Source organism: Alosa alosa, chromosome 3 (assembly GCF_017589495.1).
Source record: "Alosa alosa isolate M-15738 ecotype Scorff River chromosome 3, AALO_Geno_1.1, whole genome shotgun sequence".
In the NCBI taxonomy this organism is placed as follows: domain Eukaryota; kingdom Metazoa; phylum Chordata; class Actinopteri; order Clupeiformes; family Clupeidae; genus Alosa; species Alosa alosa.
In genome coordinates, this window is record NC_063191.1 from 18,355,223 (window position 1) to 18,373,895 (window position 18,673).

Sequence of the window (18,673 nt, forward strand, 5' to 3'; positions counted from 1 at the left end):
GCTCCACACAGGGATCCACGGGATTCATCTGGAGAGGCTGACCACGTGGCGGAGCACATCTGGCCTATTCGCAGGGCTCACCGCAGGTCAGGTCCAGAGGTGGCTCCGATTTAGCAGCGGAGGCAGCTGGTGAGGCAACCGGGCCGGACGGCGAGCACCAGAAGAATTCCCAGAGACACCCTCTGTTCCCGCGGCGCGCTCTCCCTCACATCTACAGAAATAACGTCCACCCCCCACGGCAGAGGCAGGCAGCAGCCAGGGCAGCTCTCCCTCCCTATTCTTATCCTCCATGTGAAGAGCAGTGAGGATGCTTAAAACAAAGGCCAACATCCCAGTGAGCACAGGGATTAATTGCTTATATTGATATGCATTGAATATCAACTGTACCCTAATGTTGTCTTTGTTTCCCAAAAGAATAGGCTATGAAGGTCAAAGGAGATGCTGAATAAAAAGCAGAGAGAGGGAGAAAGAGAGAGAGAGAGAGAGAGAGAGAGAGAGCAAAACATGGAACGCCAATGATTTGTTAGTAAAGCACTGTGACATTTATTTCTTCCCCAGACTTTCAAGCCCTGCACAGCAGAATGCCATTAACCATCCTTTACTCTCAATGTGAATGTCAAGGACACACGTAAACATGGCTGGGGATGCCATACCTCATTAATAGCCATATTTATTCTAAATGATGTTCTTATCAGGATGTGGGTAATGAAATGGATGAGATCACAAATTTAAAAAGATAGAGGCTTTTCAGACTCATCTGCACGACCGAAGGTGGATGGGCACAGGGATACATTTGCATTCTCTTGGCAGGATATACATTTCAAATTGTGTCAAGATGCAAGATTAGAAAATCACAAATAGGCTGCAACCTAGACTAGCATTTACTTTACAGGAAATGGAAAACAATCACCGCATTCCTTTCACTCGTGTCTTTTCCTCCCTTTCCAGAACATTCTTTCATATCCAACAGGCTGGAAGCCAATCAGGCCAACAGCAAAGAGGTGATCCCTCACTGAGCTTAATCAGATATTCCCCAGCAGGAAAGTATTTAACTCTGATCTTAATAGATTCTTCAACAGCATCAGTGAGCCTATGATAATAGCTTGCATCATAAAAAAAATAAAAATGAACAAAGGAAATAAATGTGCCATGTAATGCTGCCTGTTTACTGCTACATTAACAAGTCGGGAAGAGCCGAGCTCAGTCCAACATCCAAGCCACTGTGCAAATGTTTCAACACCCTCCTTGTCCAGGCCTCGTAAATAAGACGGGCTCTCCACATTTGCGGGGGAGGACGGAGGCACGACTGGATGCTGTTAACGGGCGCGAGGTTCCCCTCTTGGGACGGAGGTGTTAATCAGAGCCATCAGGTCCTCTTCCTACCGGATCAATGTCAGCACAAATCTCAGATTGCTTTCCTGATGCGCGCCAAGTTATCTGTGATTCAACTTTAATAGGTTATTGAACTGCACAAGCATTTAGGGAGTGGAGCCGTATTTCAAGCTATTGACTATTAACTCCACACAACTTTCTCATTAGCATACATTAAGACAAACAAAATTAATCTTTACGCCGCTGTCAGGTGAGATGCCGGCGCAATGATCGAGCGTCGGCAAATTACACACCAAAACCAAACGGCGGTAAACAGCCTGTAATAAATATAGATATCCTCCAAATCGTCTCATTGCAACAGATCATTTGGGACATCGGCTCTCAACAGAGCCAGTGGCCTGGACTAATGTACAAGAGATTGAATCGTGTTCCAGCATGCCAGTGTGGTGCCATGTCCGACGAGGAAGGCGCGTCATGACGCAGAAAGCCCAGGGAGAAATGCTCGGGGTGGGGCCGGTGCGGGCGTGGCGCATGGTAGCACATTATGGAGAGGCCCCAGCTGCTGCTGGCTGCCCTTGTGCTCGGAGAGCGCCTGGCACGTCCGTTAGGCAGAAGCAGAAATGTCACCCCTCCGAGTCTCCACAGACGGGCCCCAGATACACCCGTCACCCATGACAGGCACATGAGGAAGGGGAGAGGAGAAGAGGGAAGGGGACCGGGGTGGCGTACGCGCCTTCTGCGGCAGGAACATGGATGCAGCCAGCCTGGGACACCAGCCATGACTGGAACCGGAGATGAAACACATGTCCCCCACACAGACTCAATTTCCAGCGCCATCGACAGACAGCAAGGACATCTGCAAGTCAAACGCCGTGCAGAATGACTACAGAGAATTAGAAACAGGACTGACCAGAGAGAGAGAGAGAGAGAGAGAGAGAGAGAGAGAGAGAGACTTCTTAAGGTAGCCACTTGAAATTCACCAGCAAGCAGCCTGCTAAAACACGACCTGCCCAAAGTATTCCTGGCATAATTAAATGATAATGTATTCCACATAGTTTTCGCTTGCCTCGCACCCTTTCATTATTAGCATACCAAACCCAGCCTTGCTCGTCAGCCTGTTGACAACGATTTTTTGTTGGGCCAGTTGAAATAATGTGCCCCCTATGCCTTACCCCCCTCAGGTCACTGCGTCACAAAAGACTGCACAATATAATAGCATCGTCATTATAAACAATGAGCACAAGCAATCAAACAGCTCATTTACTGAATGTGAGTGAATTGGAAATAGGGGAAAAGAAATATCATCAAAAAGTTGAGACGACAAACTGTTCCGTTGAATTACCACACAAAACATCTCACGCTCGGCGAGGACAGATGCTAATTGACTCTAGGCCTTCACACATCATACCCATGACAGGAGTTCAGAACTCCTGAATAAATAGAAAGTGCACATTTCATTTCCAGACATGACACAAAGTAATTTGGTCTCCTTTTAGCAGGTTCATTATATTGTGATATGGCACTTCATACTCATCATGGCCTAGCTGTGCTTGGGATGACACAAAAACATGGCAGACACAATGAGGAAAAGCAATGCATTCTGGGGCCATGGGGTGAAACGATATAAAAGCCAAATATAATCAATTTCTGCTCTACAAAGCTAATGGTTGGACACCACTTCTCTCGGGTCACGTTCAGTATCTATTAGCACAGGAAACAATAACAAAAAATCTAATTATACTAATATTCATCAATATAAGAAATGCCAAACTAAACAGCATGACTCTCTTTGCTGTAGACTTTATCACATCTCACTCTCACAGCTCTCAGTGAACCACATCACCATTTAGCATTCTGCTAGGACGCCAGAGAGTGGCACAGCAGAGCAGGAAACAATAGGAGTGAGGGCTCAGCACTGAGCCGGGGCTTTCTCCTCTGGCTCCCTCCCACCCTGCATAAAGCCACTCCTCACACTCGCCGCTCTCTCTCCACGCTGAGAGGCCCAGACAGTGGCCAGCGTGTGCCAGAGCCCCCTCACAAACACGTACGGAGAAGAGTGGTCCTCTCCCACGCCCAGGAATTATCCGACATACTGTACGAGCAAGGAGACAAAAAGACTGACTCATTTTCTTAGGTGCACCAGCACAAAAGTTAGGTGCACCCAAATTTTAAACCACATTGCATTTAACACCGCAGCAGGTTCACTTTTTTCCCTTAATTACTGTTTTATATAGGTTGTCCTATGACTTATGATTTACAATTCTACAAGAAAAGTAACTTAATGAAGTGTTGGTGCTTTAAGTGCTCCACTGAGCTGAAATTTAAACTTAAAACATCTCAAGATGAATTAAATAAAAATAACAGTGAGTAAATTAACAGTGTCTTTTAAGGGCTTCAAACTGCACATCTCATGGTTCAATGTCTTACATACTATCCTTCATGATCTTTAGGCCTTGGCTAAACCAGCTCGCCAGGCTAGCATCTTCCATAGAAATGTATTTGAGCACAATTTAAAGAGATGTTCCAAGTAGCCTGGGGATTTTATGTGATTTTGCAATGATGATTGCAATAATCATTTGACAGCCCACAATGCAATTTACTTTTTAATTTTAGTATTTTTTAAATTTTCAATAAGAACATCACTATGGTTAATGCAGTAACGAAATGGTAGGCCTATTATTATAGGCTATTGCAATGACTTGCCATCCTCGATCTAAATGTGTCCATTCAATTCACATTACACAATGACCACAGTTATACATGCAGGGAATATTCGGGCTTTAAATGTAGCAGCCGATATTCGGTTTACGACAAATACGGATCAAATTGATTGATGCCATCAGAATGAGTTTACACAACTTCGTCGCGAAAGCGAATATTGCTGTTGAAAACCGGGTTACTCCCTGCATGTAACTGTGGTCAATGACGCACTCTTTTTCGGCGATATCTGTATCTCTGTTGTGGCAGGATAACCGATGGCGGAGTCAGGGAAGATGCAAGTTTCCAAAAAAGGTCTTTTGTTTATTTTTTCAAAAATATTTTTTCTAATACGTGCAAATATTCAGTGTCAAGATGAGCAAAAATGCAAAACAAAAACTGTTCAAAAAGAAAATAAATAGGCATCAAGTTGCCAGGCTATGTCTCAAAAGACCCTGCACACTTAACCAGTCCACAATTCTCATTTACAGTTCTCTCTCTCTGCACAGACCCCCTGCAACTGAGGCCATGGGGCCTAATACAGCCTTAGGCTAGCTGTAGCCCCTCCCACTAGATTGCCCCATTGCTAACAAAAATCAATTAACCAAATAATCACACAATAATAACCAAACAATAAACCAAACAAGCAAACAGCAAATATAGAAATACATACAAAATGTTTCCCCTACCAAAATCACATTTGTAAAGAGAAAAACCCATATTAGTGATAAACACAAAAACACCCCTGCAATAATGGTTCCCACCACCAATCACCCAAAACCCCTCTATTTCAACCTAGTGGAACATTCCCTCGGCTTCCCCACGTTAAACCAGGAAGTTGAAACGGAGTTCGGGATGGTGGTGAGTTAACTGTGTACAGAGTTGTAATTACGAAGGTTTAACTAAATAAATGAGAAGTTTGACAGCCAGTGTGGGTATTTTCATTACTTGCTACCAGAAGACATTAATACAGATGGGAGATGGAAATGACAATGTATATAGTTTGAGTAATGTGAATGGAGTCATGCACAAACATTTGCTACTTAAGAATGCCGGTAGGCCTTTCCCCTGCACCTTAAACAACAACGCATGCTAGCTGGCATTTATGGTGAACGGTGGTAAATGACATTGTGAATAGAGAACCAGGAATACAACAGAGCAAACGGTAATGACAGTGATATTACACGGAGAACAGCGGCAGGACAGTTTGAATGTTAGCGCCGGGCGCTTGGCTGGCTGCACGCTGCGCGGAGCACGCCACGCTCAGTCCGTGACATTTCCCCCCTTCTGGAGATGCCCCTGTGGCATCCTAGACAGGAAGTCCGCTGTACAGTTCAACTTTCCAGCCCTGTACAAAACATCAAAGTCAAATGGTTGAACTGCCAAGAACCACCGTGTGATCCTTGCATTAGAATCCCTCATTTGTCCCAGCCAAGACAATGCTCGGTGATCAGTCTCTAGGACAAATTTGCTTCCAGCAAATAGTATCTGAAGGAGTCCAATGCCCACTTAATTGCCAGACACTCCTTCTCTACCGTGGGAGTAGTTGCATTCCCTCGGTAGCAGCTTACGGCTAATGTAAGCCACAGGCTAGAGTTGTCCATTGTCCCCCTGCAACAGAACAGCACCCAACCCTCTCTCTGAGGCATCGGGTCTGCACTGTAAAAAAGTTTCTCAAAGTCTGGGCTGAGGAGCACAGGCTCCCTTGCACAAGGAGTCCTTCAAGTCTTTAAAAGCTGCCTCACACTCCTCAGTCCATTCAACCTTATTTGGCTGACATTTATGGTCAGCTCTGTCAGCACCACAGCTTTCTCAGAAAAGTTTGGAATAAAACGTCTGTACCAACCCACCAGGCCTAAAAAGGACCGCACCTGTTTCTTGGTGGTTGGTCGCTCTGCAGCCATGATGGCCTCCACCTTCCCTACTTGAGGGCGGATGACACCTCGGCCCAGCACAAAACCAAGGTAGGAAGTCTCTTCCTTGGCCAAGGCGCATTTGTTCGGTGGATGGTCAGGCCCGCCTCCTTCACCAAGGAGAGGACATGCTGCAGATGACGAAATGCTCCACCCAGTTGGCACTATAGATGACGATGTCATCAAGGTAGGCGGGCGGCAAAGCCCTCCGTCCCCCTGAGGACTCTGTCCATCAGGCGCTGGAATGTGGCTGGCGCCCATGCAACCCAAATGGAAGCACGGGTGAACTGAAAATGACCAAACGGGCGCCCTAAAAGCAGTCAGCTCCTTGCTCTCCTTTGACAAAGGCACCTGCCAGTAACCTTTGCAAAGGTCAAGGGTGGTCAGGAACTTTGCCTTGCCCAGGCTCCCACCAGATCATCAATCCTCGGCATGGGGTAAGGATCAAACTTGGCCTGGGTGTTGACCTTTCTGAAGTCCAGACAGAACCGTGAGGGCCACCGTCCTTCTTAGGAACCAGGATGATTGGGCTGCTCCACTCACTGAAGGAAGGCTCGATTGCCCCAAGCTGTAGCATCATGTCCAGCTCCTCCTTCAGGACAGGCAGCAGGCGTTCTGGTACCCGTAGGAAGGTTGTCTCACCGGGCTGCTCGTCCTTCAGCACAATCCGTGCTCCACCAACGCTGTCCGTCCCTGGTCGCTCCACCTAAGAGATCTTCAGGTAAGATGCGGCTGAGCTCACGCTGTCGACCCTCTGGCAGATGACTCAGATCCAACTTGCTCTTCTCCTCACGACCAGGTAAGTACTGCTCGCTGTACTCCTCCTCCTCCTCGACCGCTCGGATTAGCATTGCAGACACTGCCGGCTCTGGCCTCTCACTCCACTTCTTTAACATATTGACGGGAAGACCTGGTGTTTCCTGCGCCGGGTCTGGCATGTGGACTTCGAGGGTCACCTGTCCCATCTTCCTGGTCACAGAGTAGGGCCCCTGCCATTTCGGCCAGCAGCTTGTTGTCTGAGCTTGGCAACAACAGCAGGACCTTCTCCCCAGGCTGGAAACAGCTGGTACGGGCTGACCGATCATACCACGCCTTCTGCCGACCTTTGCCCTCTGGAGGTTCTCTTGAGCCATAGCAGCTGCAGCTGCAAGCTTCTCCCTCATCTTTAGGACGTAGGAGATGATGTCCGTCTTGCCCGAGGTTTCTCCTTCCCAGGTCTCCTTCAAAACATCCAGTGGACCTCGAACCTGATGTGCATACAGGAGCTCAAAGGGTGAAAATCCCGTCGATGCCTGAGGGACCTCCCTGTATGCGAACAGCAGGTAAGGTAGCCACTGGTCCCAGTCCTTTCCAGTGTCATCCACAAACTTCCTGAGCATGTTCACAAGGGTCTGGTTGAACCGCCAACTAGTCCATCTGTCTGTGGGTGGTAAGGAGTGGTTCTGACTCTTTTTATCCCTAACAGATCATACACTTGTTGGAGGGTTCTGCTCATAAAGTTGGGGCCCTGATCTGTTAGGGACCTCACGGGGAATCCCTACCCTGGAGAACAGGTGTAACATGGCCATAGCAACCTTTTGGCAGTGACCTCTCTCATCGGGAAGGCTTCTGGGTATCTGGTTGCATAGTCACAGATAACCAAAATGAATCTGTTCCCAGACTTGCTCCTCTCTAGGGGTCCAACTATGTCTATCCCTATCCGCCAAAGGGAGTGTCAACTACTGGTAAGGGAATCAAAGGGGCATGGGCGAGGCCTTTGCCTCCAGATAGCTGGCACTGGGGACAGGACTTACAAAAGCTCTTCACTTCTCCAAATAGCCCTGGCCAATAAAAACGCTTTGCTTATTCTCTGCAGTGTTTTTCATATAAGCTAGGTGTCCAGCCCATGGTATAGTGTGACCTAGCTCCAGCACCTCCTTCCTGAATTTGTGGGGCACCACTAGCTGAAATCCGTCCTCACTCTGCCTGTAAAGGAGGTTGTTCTGCAAAATGTAGCCCTCTTTCCCAAGTGCAGGAACAAAACAAGAACCATCCTCTGCTTTCTTAAATAAGGACCTCAGGGTGGGGTCTGCACGCTGTTCCTCCAAGAAGATCCCCTTTAAGGGTGAAATCAGCCTCTGTCAAACTGGGGAATCCACATCTGACTCTGACTGTAGGTGAGAATGCTCTAAAATCTCCCCAACTGTTTGTCTCATCCTCTCATACCTCTCTTCCCTGGTGTATGTGGGCTGTACTGGAATATCATCCCTCATGATAGGGCAATTCAGACAGGTCTTCTGGCTGTTGCTCCCTGGCCTTAGCTCTAGTGACTACACCACACCAAGCAGTCTTGCTCACTAGTTCAGGCAGTACAGGAAGATCCTGCCCCAACAACACTGGATAGGGGAGCTTTGGGATTAGCCCTACCCTAAGTAGGTATGTCTGATCACACACTCTAATATAAACATCTGCTGTGCTGTGCTCGCTCTGATCACCATGGACACAAAAGACAGTAAGCTTGTCATTGAAGTTCTTGAACTCATGGGGGACTAGATCAGCTTGCACCAATGTCTGTGAACAGCCTGTGTCTATGAGAGCTGTGACCAGCTTGCCATTAAGCTCAATGGTAATAACAGGGTCCCTGTTCTGCTGGCCCTTAAAGGGTGGGGTGGGGTTGGGAACATAGCACAGGTGGGTGTACTTAGACTTCCTGAGGGGGCAAGAGGGGTTCTTATGACCTTCCCTACCACAATTAAAACATGATATGCCTTGGGGCTTGCCACTATCTGGGGGAAGGGGCAGTGCGTTTCTATTGTGGCTAGGGGTAGCATCAAAACCAACTCCTCTACCAACACCAACAGGCTTACCCCGGGCTTGTCTGTCCAGCATCCCAGCATAGCGGTAGCTCCTGGGGCCTCTATGTGCTGCCACAAAGTTCTCCACCAGTCTGGCTGCCTCGGCTGCAGTTGCTGGGTTGTGCTCTTTGACCCAGGTCTTCACCTCTGGATAGAGGACTCTGAGATACTGTTCCAGCACCATAGTCTCCATGAGGTCCTCCTTGCTGTTCCGGTCGTACTTGACCCACTTGCAGAAGAGATCCTTCAGCCGGACGTAAAGCTCTTGTGGCGTCTGTAGCTGAGTCACCCTGATGGGTGAGGACTTGGAACTGATGGGCTTGCCTGGATGACTCCTTCACGCATGCTAGCTGGCATTTATGGTGAACGGTGGAAAATGACATTGTGAATAGAGAACCAGGAATACAACAGAGCAAACGGTAATGACAGTGATATTACACGGAGAACAGCGGCAGGACAGCTTGAATGTTAGCGCCGGCGTTTGGCTGGCTGCACGCTGCGTGAGCACGTCACGGCTCAGTCCGTGACATCTGTCATTCGGGAAGGCCTTGTATGCATTGTTCACAATTTTAAGACATCTTTTCATCTGCAATGACTCCTATAAATGTGGCGCAAGTGGCATTCCTGTACGTCGGGTTTACGTTCAAACTATTTTTCTGGTAAATAATTATTTCGGACTTAACTTGGTGAAGGGAAGTTTCAGCCTATCGTAGGCAACGATAAACTTGATCATTATCTCGGGCTCGTCTGATCGGTTTGCTGCTGCCAGCCGCCGAAAGGCAGTGGGGAAAGAGGACATTTATCTCGGCCGATGTGACCACACTGTAATGCAACTGCATCCACTCTGTTTATCTGACGGGTCTCTGACCTCTCTCTCTGCAGCACACCGCATTTTCAAATTTACACAAGGCACTGGGCCCGCGGCCAATCAGAGGGAGGTCCTGCCCTTCACTATCTGTGATTTGTTTAAACCACGATATTGGCCAAATATGTGTTTGTTATTGAACCAAAGGTAGAGTTTCAATGCGGACACTTTTTCCTCTCTCTGAATAGCTGGTCGACCTCGATTTTTTAGTCGCTTTTGAAAAAATTAGGTCGCATATGCGACCAAATTGGTCGCACTCTGGAGCCCTGCATCACAAAGGGAGGCCAGCAGAGGCTGGTGGCGCCAGGCTTGTTTTGGATCAATGTTAGGAATTGTTGAGTGTTTGACATGTATTGACATCCATAACAACAGACTTCATTACGCTTTGTTGATGCGTCATTGCCAATGATTTGAATTGTGTAAAGGTCTTTTGGCAGAAGATCTGATGAGCGGGTGCGCTCAGTGCTCAATGTATTATGGTGAACTTGACTCGGCATCCCAAGGAATTACTCGGTAGGTTTAGGTTTTCAGGTCAGCGGTGGAGTAGATCCTCTTTGCGTTTCGTCTCCGTTTCGAGATTGAGAGGGGAGCTAGCCGCGGGGCACAGGGTCCAGGAGAGGAGTCGTGCTCCATCTTCACCCTGACGACTGGGATCAACTCCCCAGCAGTACCAGCAGGAGGCAGAGCCATGAGGGCCGTGCCATAGCCATAATTCTGAACACGAGCCCATCGTCCAGACGAGCAGATAGAGCCGGCGTTTCATGCTCCGATAGCACACGGGGGAGCAGGATATGCACTGTGACATTTAAAAGTCCTTATAGTCGTCCTCCGAGTGCTAGCCCCGGTCAACATGACATTTCCATGCCGACGACAAAACAAAGACGTGCATTTTGTTTTAAACTCAGATCCATTTAAAAGGAAAACATATGCCAGGTCTCAAAGGTAAATGAACTAGCTATGCCTCTCGTCTTTTTTCCGCTTTTTTAAAAAACGAGAGAACCTCAAAAAGCTATTATTGACTGTGGACTAAAAGCAGGTGTGATTCATTATGACCCTCTCTGTGGCCATAAGGAGTTTGAGTGTGTCCCTTAAGGCATCACATCAGACGAAACAAATAACAGAAAATGAAGAACACAGGGGCTAGGCAAAAAAGAAAAATTACATTCTAACATTTGAGAAAATAAGTACGCTTCCACAAGCTGTATTTTATATCAGTCAATTTCATACAACCAATGTAAGCCACATAATGTTTTAAATATGTCATGTACGTATGCTGCTTTGGGTCTCCCATAGTCTAATGAAGTGTTTACAGCTCTGCATGGGTATAGATAGATATGAAAACCAAGAATAAACAACTACAGCAAGCACACCAAACAACTTCAGTTAGCCACACAAACTTTCCTACGTCACTTGATCACCAATAACGTTCCTCCTACTCACAGTGGAAAAACCCCTTCCATAAGGATGCCACCCGTACCCCAATGTTTAGTCGCCTCTAGCCCAGTTCTCTCAGCATTGACTAAGATGACCAGCTTTCCAGCCCAAGCCCAGGCACAAGGTAATTAGTCACACAAGGCTTAAGGCCTGGGAAGCAATTGGACTGAGGAGTGTATCGATCCTCGGAGGACAAACTAAGAAAGTTGGGCCATGTTATCAATCTTGTTAGCACTCGACTCTTCTGAAACATGCATGACTCTTCACACACACGTAAGTACAAGCATGCACGGGTGCACACACACACACACACACACACACACCCCTTCGTGTAACCATGTTTTGCCAGGCAGCTTGTCACAGGGAGACAAATGTCTGTATAAGAAAACAGTCTCTGAGGTTAGAGGCGAGGTAGCCACTCCACATCATCACCCCATGAGGACCACTGGTTCTTTTTTTCTCCCTCTTTTCCTAAAACCATTTCTTTGCCTACAGATTCCTTTCCAATCCCAATCCCACACGGATAAACCAGATTGTGAGTAAATCATGGAATCTGCATGTATGGAGCGTTCCGGCTCCATAATGTACGGATGCGATATATATGCGGTCCCAGGTGTGGGGGCTGCTGGCACAAAGGTTGTGTAATGTATGGAAATGGCATCTCTCAGGGCTAAAGAGGGAAATCAAATTGCTCGTGATCTAAATCTGTATCACTGGGAGGACACATAAAAGATCCCTAGCCCTCAGCGTCTCCATCTATGCTGCTTCACCACACAAAACTGGTCATGGATAAACAGGTGAAATTGTATTCCTCACACATGAAGTGTGTGTGTGCGCACGTGTGTGTGTACGTGTGCGTATCATGAAAAAAAGATCAACTGGGCCCCGGCAGTCATAGCCGCGGCTATGAGACGGGAATGTTAATGCGTAGGCAGTTCAGCAGTTCAATAAGCTGTTGAGACCCACAGTGGCGGAACTGTGCAGCTAATTGACAGGCTGTTTGGGACGAGGCTCCAGAAAGGCGGTCACTTTCACGGTCCCCACTTCTCCGTCTCTGTCAGGAGGGAGAGGAGGCGGAGGAGGGGCGGGGCGGGGGGAGGGAGCCAGACGCCAAACCCACAGGGGGACCTGATGTCACTCACACACACACATACACACACACTCACGCCGGGCTCCGTTGCAGAGGGAGAGAGACACACTACCCCACGAGAGGCGCACTGCCAGCCGAACATGAATACAACACAGAGCACCTGTTACTGCCAAACTTTTCACACATCATCACACACGCACCAGGGAGAGGCAGTGGGAGGAAGGGAGGGAGGACAGGCACAGAAGGGATGGCGCTGGAGATCTGGCCAACTCCAACCATCGCAAGCTGACCAGCGGCACAAACTACAGAAAGTCACTGCAGTCACACATCATGTTCAATATAGTTATCTCATGGTGAAGGACAAGCTGAGGCTATCTCTCTCCTTTTGAGTGTGTGTGTCTATACATATATACATATAAAAGTGTGTGTGTCTGTGTGTGTGTGTTATGGTTATGGGACTTTGCAGACTCTTTGTCCAAAGCGAGTGCGTGTATATATATATATATATATATATATATATATATATATATATATATATATATATATATATATATATATATATATATATATATATATATATAGAGAGGAGAGAGAGAGAAAGAGAGAATTGCTAAATGCTCAAAGCTCAGGTTGAAGTGAAAGGCAAAAATAGGCACACATCCAAACCTCTCCTGGACCAGCCATCCTGAAACATTCAAGCCACCAATTAAAATGCACCTGCTCCGCAGAGTGGCCGCCCCCGTGCTGACACGACAAATGGTGTCTGAGGAGCCCTAATGCTCCAAGTGTTAACCCGAGGCTTTATGGATCCTTTCCGTGTCAGTCCCTGGGCTAGTGCGCGGGGGGCCCCACCGTGAATACATGTAGAGGGGATCTGTCCTTGCTGCGAGCGGAATCTGATAATGCATCCACAAACAGAACTGAGTGAGTGAGCAAACAAGCCCAGCTGAAGCAGGCTTACACAGCCAAAGGGCTCTCCACACACACACACACACACACACGCACACACACAGCGGGGAAGGAGGAAGGTGTTGTTCCCACAACGGGTAGTCAACTGCTGTTAAAACCCACAATTAGCTTAAGAGCGAACTTAGATGGATAGGGATTTATATTCGATCACGGCCTTAACGGCTTATTACGATTTCCTCTTTTTACGGGTAATTAATTTGAGTTTTTTTTAATTATACCTAATAGCAAAACAAGATTGTAGGCAAGCACTGCTGCCAATCTTCTAAGCAATATTAATAGAGGTAAACAGGTCTGTCTGATGCAGGGCTATGTTCACATATACAGCACACAGTTTCGAGCCAGTGAACCCTTGGGCTGTCAATATTTTAGGCGCTGATGAATTTCTCATAACAATGGATCGAAGCACATGCATCATTGAAGGAGATCCCTTTGAAAAAAAGATACGACAGGGTACGGAAGACGGCTGAGCCGTTAGATTCATTTTCCATTCCACATGAATTTCCTCTCTGAACTAATGTAAATGACATTTGAATCAGATTGCAGTCTAAGATCAGAGTGAAGCTTTACTAACATGTGAGTGTGTGTGTGTGTGTGTGTGTTTGTGTGGGGGGTTCAATTTATGAGCCATTATCATGCGTTATCCTTATCCACTACTAACACATAACGCATGGCATGTATGTATGTCATGTTATGTCACTGCATACGGTGACATGTTAATGTTTACACAGAGAAAATAAATCTTTTATGCTTCTAATACTTCTCAGCTTGACACTTGACATTAATGAAAGCAGAAGATTCTTCATAACTACTGGTACATAAATCAAACACCTATTATCCACACCAATATCTCCGAATATGGGTAAAACAGATTAAAAGACCCAAAGCGCAAGCATAAAAAAGAAGCATCAACAAACTTGGCAATAAAATAATCCAAGCTGCGAAGAATGAAAACAATTTATGTCTGAACACTGAACACCAACAGTCATTACCTGAACAGAACATCTGCAATACACTGCAGGATAGAAATTCACAGCTATGCAAAATGATGCTCAAATGCAAATGCACACACACACACACACACACACACACACACACACACACACAAACACACACCATACACACACACCCAAAGGAATGTGAGGATGTTTGTGTCATCTATACCACTACCCCGCACTGCAGACTTCCTGTTGAGGGAGCTTTGATGTAAATGTATGCTGTAATCTGCACGACAGTGGGATGACATCCACAGATTATGTGCTCCGGGGACGAGGCTTACGAGACTCACGCAGCAGGATTTGAACGTCTTTGTGGGAACTGGCTCCCATGCTCCCGCTCCACACCTATCTCGAGCTGTCTCTGCCGCTCCTCTTCCTCACCCCTCCTCCCTCTCCTCCTCTTCCTCCCGGTCCCTCAGGCCTGAGCAGAGCAGGCCATGGGATGGAGGGGAAATGGCTCGTCATGCGTGTCAGACAGCAAGATGTCTGTAACAAATCTAACTGACAGCCTCACAGATGCAGATCGCCAGGCCGACAGAGGAGGGAAGAAAAAAAAATATCACACACACACACACACACAGAGAAACACACAAACACACACACACAGAGTCCCGGGGAACTTTCCAAGGATTTGAATCCGTGCAGATATCACTTTGCATTCCTCTCCATATCTGACATGGGACAGATGACGCTTGTATGTCAGAGTCAAGTCTTTGTTAATGTTCGAGAGCAAAGAATGAGTTGTCATTGTGCCACAGAGTATTTCCATCCACTGACAGGAACTTTACTTACATTTCCTCTCAAGATTCCTCGTGCTCTGTCATTTTCCCTCGGCCTTGATACTGAGGCCTGTGGCTATCTGAAAATCAGGATATTTTTGGCTGCTTCACAGGAAGAAAAAGAAACGTACAACAACTCAAATAAAAGCAGAAAGAAAAGAAGAGAGGGCAAAAGAGGCAAAGACGAGAGAGGAGAATGAATGCCTCAGTGGTTTTCAATGTGACAGACACGCTTGAAGATCAAAAAGTATACTTGAGGAGCAGAAGAAAAGGAACCCTCTGCGTAGCACAGAAGTACAAGTTGAAGAGGGTGCATAAGAAGTCGGCCATTTTTGTTTGGCTGGCACATAAAGGGCTCAGGGGTGTAATCAGGGTGATGAGAGGGAAGGCGAGCGGACCTGTGTTCAACACATCCTATTAGGACCTGACACAGGTGCTTCATCATCGCTCCAGCTCTCGCTGAGGAAAAGCATCCATCTCCAAACTGATGTACAGTCGGGGCTCTCATAAATAGTATGCTGAATAAACACACACACACACACACACACACACACACACACACACACACACACACACACACACTCACTCACACACACACACACGCACACACACACACACTCACTCACACACACACACACACACACACACACACGCACACACACACACACACTCACACACACACACACACACACTCACTCACACACACTCACTCACTCACAGCACACAACACACACCCACACACAACACAATACAAACACAACCACACAACAAACACACACACCTTTTTAGACTGGTCTTAAGCAACTTATGGAAATTGTTTTATTCCTTCCAGTCAATCTAGCTAATGCAAAAATCATGTATGTCGACCTGTAAATATTTGATCTGAAACAGCAGCAGGTTTGAAATACAACACTGGTCAGAAAATAGCTCCCTCCTCTCTAGAGCAAATACTGTCAGAGAAAGAGAGAAAAAGAAAGAAAAAGAGAAGGAGACAGAGGAGAAGATGAGACGAAGAGAGAGAATGAGAGAGTATCTTAAAAAGCTATTATTGCTGCCATGTACAAACTCATCCGTTGGCATTGAAAGCAGTATAAATCCACGGCTTGTCTTTGGAAAAGTAAGCAGAAAGATCCCCCGCACACACACACACACACACACACACACACACACACACACACAAACAAACACACACAAATATAAAAGGCTACAGTTCATACTATCTGCCATGGAGAAAGACAATCATCACAGAGGTACAACTCAACAGCACAAATGGAGAGAAAGAGAGGCACAGCAGCAGAGTAAAGTGCTGGATTGTGTTTACTCATGCATGGCCAAATAAACAAAGCTGCCTGCCACCGAAACCCCTTTCCAAAAGTATTCAATTACCTTTATGGGCTCCTGCAGACTCCAGGGCTTTCTTTATGCCGACAGCGTTTTGTCCCATACTGAAAACTAATAAGGACTTGCATCCTGATATCTATTTTTTTGTTTTTTTTTAAGTGAACTCCCACCAGCTCTACAACAAAGGGTATTTCAATAAATTGCTTTGCCACAGCATTGTCCCACTAATATTTTTGCATTGAGACATTTCAATGGCACAAATTTTCAGGGGGAAAAACAAATTGCTTTAACTGCTTAACTGGGGTAACTGCGTTAATGGGCAGTAATGAACTTTGTGAAAGTTTGGGGACTCACCACGTTGAAGTCGTCCGCGGAGCAGTTCTGTCCACTGAAGTTGCAGCTCTTGAGCATCTCCTCCAGCTGATGGCCGGTGCGGTTGAAGATGTCCTGCATGTCCGGCGCCGGGTACTCCAAATCGGTGGGCTTATGGCCGTCCTTGTTCTTGGGCGGCAGCCCCGTCAGGTTGGCCAGGTGGTAGATGTCGGCGTCGGTAAGCGCGGAGAAGCGGAAGCGGTTGACGTTGCAGATGGTCACGGCGGGGAAGACCATCTCCGGCGAGGCCTCCTCGTTGAGCGCCGTCACGTGCGGGTGCTCCAGGTAGGAGATGGCGCACTTGGCCGCCTGGTAGAGGAAGAGAGCTAGCGACACCAGGAAGGCCAGTGCCCACAGCGTCTGCCGCACGCCCAGCCGGCCCGACACGAAGATGTGGTTAATCCCGTGGAGCGAGCAGGAGTTGGCGAAGCCGGCCAGGTCCTTCGCCGGGGGCGTGCAGCTCTCCTCGATCAGGCTCTCCTTGTCCCCGTCCGGCTTGCCTTTTTGCTGCTCATCCTCCTCGGCAAATTTGATTTTGCAAACAAATTCGATCGGCATGTGGGCAGCCAGGTCTGCGTTTGGGGTGCCTTTGATTCACAGAGCTCAGCTCCGCTTCCACTTTTCTACCCCCCTGGCCACGCACCACCTCCTGACTTGCGTCTCCTCCACAAAAAACAAAACCTCAACTCCAGCAAGAGATTTCTTTTTTTTCAAAAAAAACAAAACCACAACACAGCTGAGAGAGAAACTCTGAAGAGACAAGATACAGAGAGAGAGAGAGAAAGAAAGAGAGATATAGAGAAAGGGACGGAAAGAAAGAGAGATGGAGAGAGAGGGGGGAAGAGGGAGAGACCGAGAGAGTGAGAGAGAGTGGAGGAGCGGAGGAGAGAGTTGCTGTCTCTGTCGCTGCCACTGCTACTACTGCCGCTGTTCCCAGCGCCACTCGTGGTGACTGCTGCTGCTGCTGCTGCCTGCGCTGCTGCTGCTGCTAGTGCCGCTCCGATTCAGGATCCTTGTCTCAGTACTTGATCAGCTCGCAGAGTCCTGCTTATCAGCAGTAACACAGCTGTCAAAAAAAAGCTCAGCCTGGCCACAACCACACACATATACACAGGCATGCGCGCGTGCTGATACACACACACATACATACACGCGCTTGTTCGTCCGCTTCAGAGCCACAGATGGATATGCAGCATTTTTGGAGGAGAGCTAAAAGAGGCAGGAACGGCTACTTAATAATTCATTAGGAGGCAACATTGTGATTATTTCCTCCTGACTGGTGAAGGGCTGCACCTAAACTCCCCTCCCCCTCCCCCTCCCCCCTCCCCACCTCGCTTGCTCACTCTCTCACTCATAACCAACTCACACACACCCCCACCGACCCCTCCTCCTCCTCTCTCGACTTCTCTCTCGCGTTCTCTCCCTCGCCGCACTCTTACCCCAGTCTGAGCGCACGCTCGCCCGCCCACCCGCCCGCACTCCTAATCCACTTGTTTGAGGTGCTTTCTTACCCCTTGACCGCAAAGTGTAGGTGTCAGAGGTTGCCTCTGACGAACATCCGGAGCTTGCTGAGGGATCCCGGTGGGTCAGTGCTTTTGAATACCCCCCCCACACACACACACACACCCTCCAACCCCGAGCCCACCCCCAGCCTCTCGTCCCTGGAGAGTGCCTAATTGGAACAATAATGAGGAGTGTGAGAAGTGGAAGCAAACACGAGTCAACTCATCACGATCAATCTTCTCAGTGGAACAACTGAGGGGGAAAAAAATGTGAAAGACTATTGATTGGTCTGAAGCATCTGTCAGAGATTACGGGAGGCAGTACAACGGCCCTTTCTTATCAGGCATTAATGGTAGCATCACCGAGCTCCTGCACGAATTTAAATGAGTGGCCGTCTTATGATGAGGAAAGAGATGACGCCGGAGATGTTGAAATAAAGTATCGATCTAGTCATTCTCTCCTTTTTTCTTTTGACAGTGTGTGCCTTCGTGCTTTTTTTTCGAGTTAATGGCCCTTTCCCCAGATTGCCAAACAAAATTATGTAAATGA

The 18,673-nt window shown here is 47.6% G+C and overlaps 1 protein-coding gene across 1 annotated transcript in view; it reads right to left on the bottom strand.

The window, feature by feature from the left end:
* The window catches only part of asic4a (acid-sensing (proton-gated) ion channel family member 4a), a 70,807-nt gene extending 52,937 nt beyond the window's left edge, over nucleotides 1-17,870 (bottom strand). Inside the window, exon 1 of the mRNA XM_048239950.1 lies at nucleotides 16,604-17,870. Coding sequence (XP_048095907.1) covers nucleotides 16,604-17,179 — 576 coding nt within the window. The 5' untranslated portion in view covers nucleotides 17,180-17,870. The remainder of the gene's footprint in view (nucleotides 1-16,603) is intronic.
* Nucleotides 17,871-18,673: the final 803 nt, after the last annotated feature.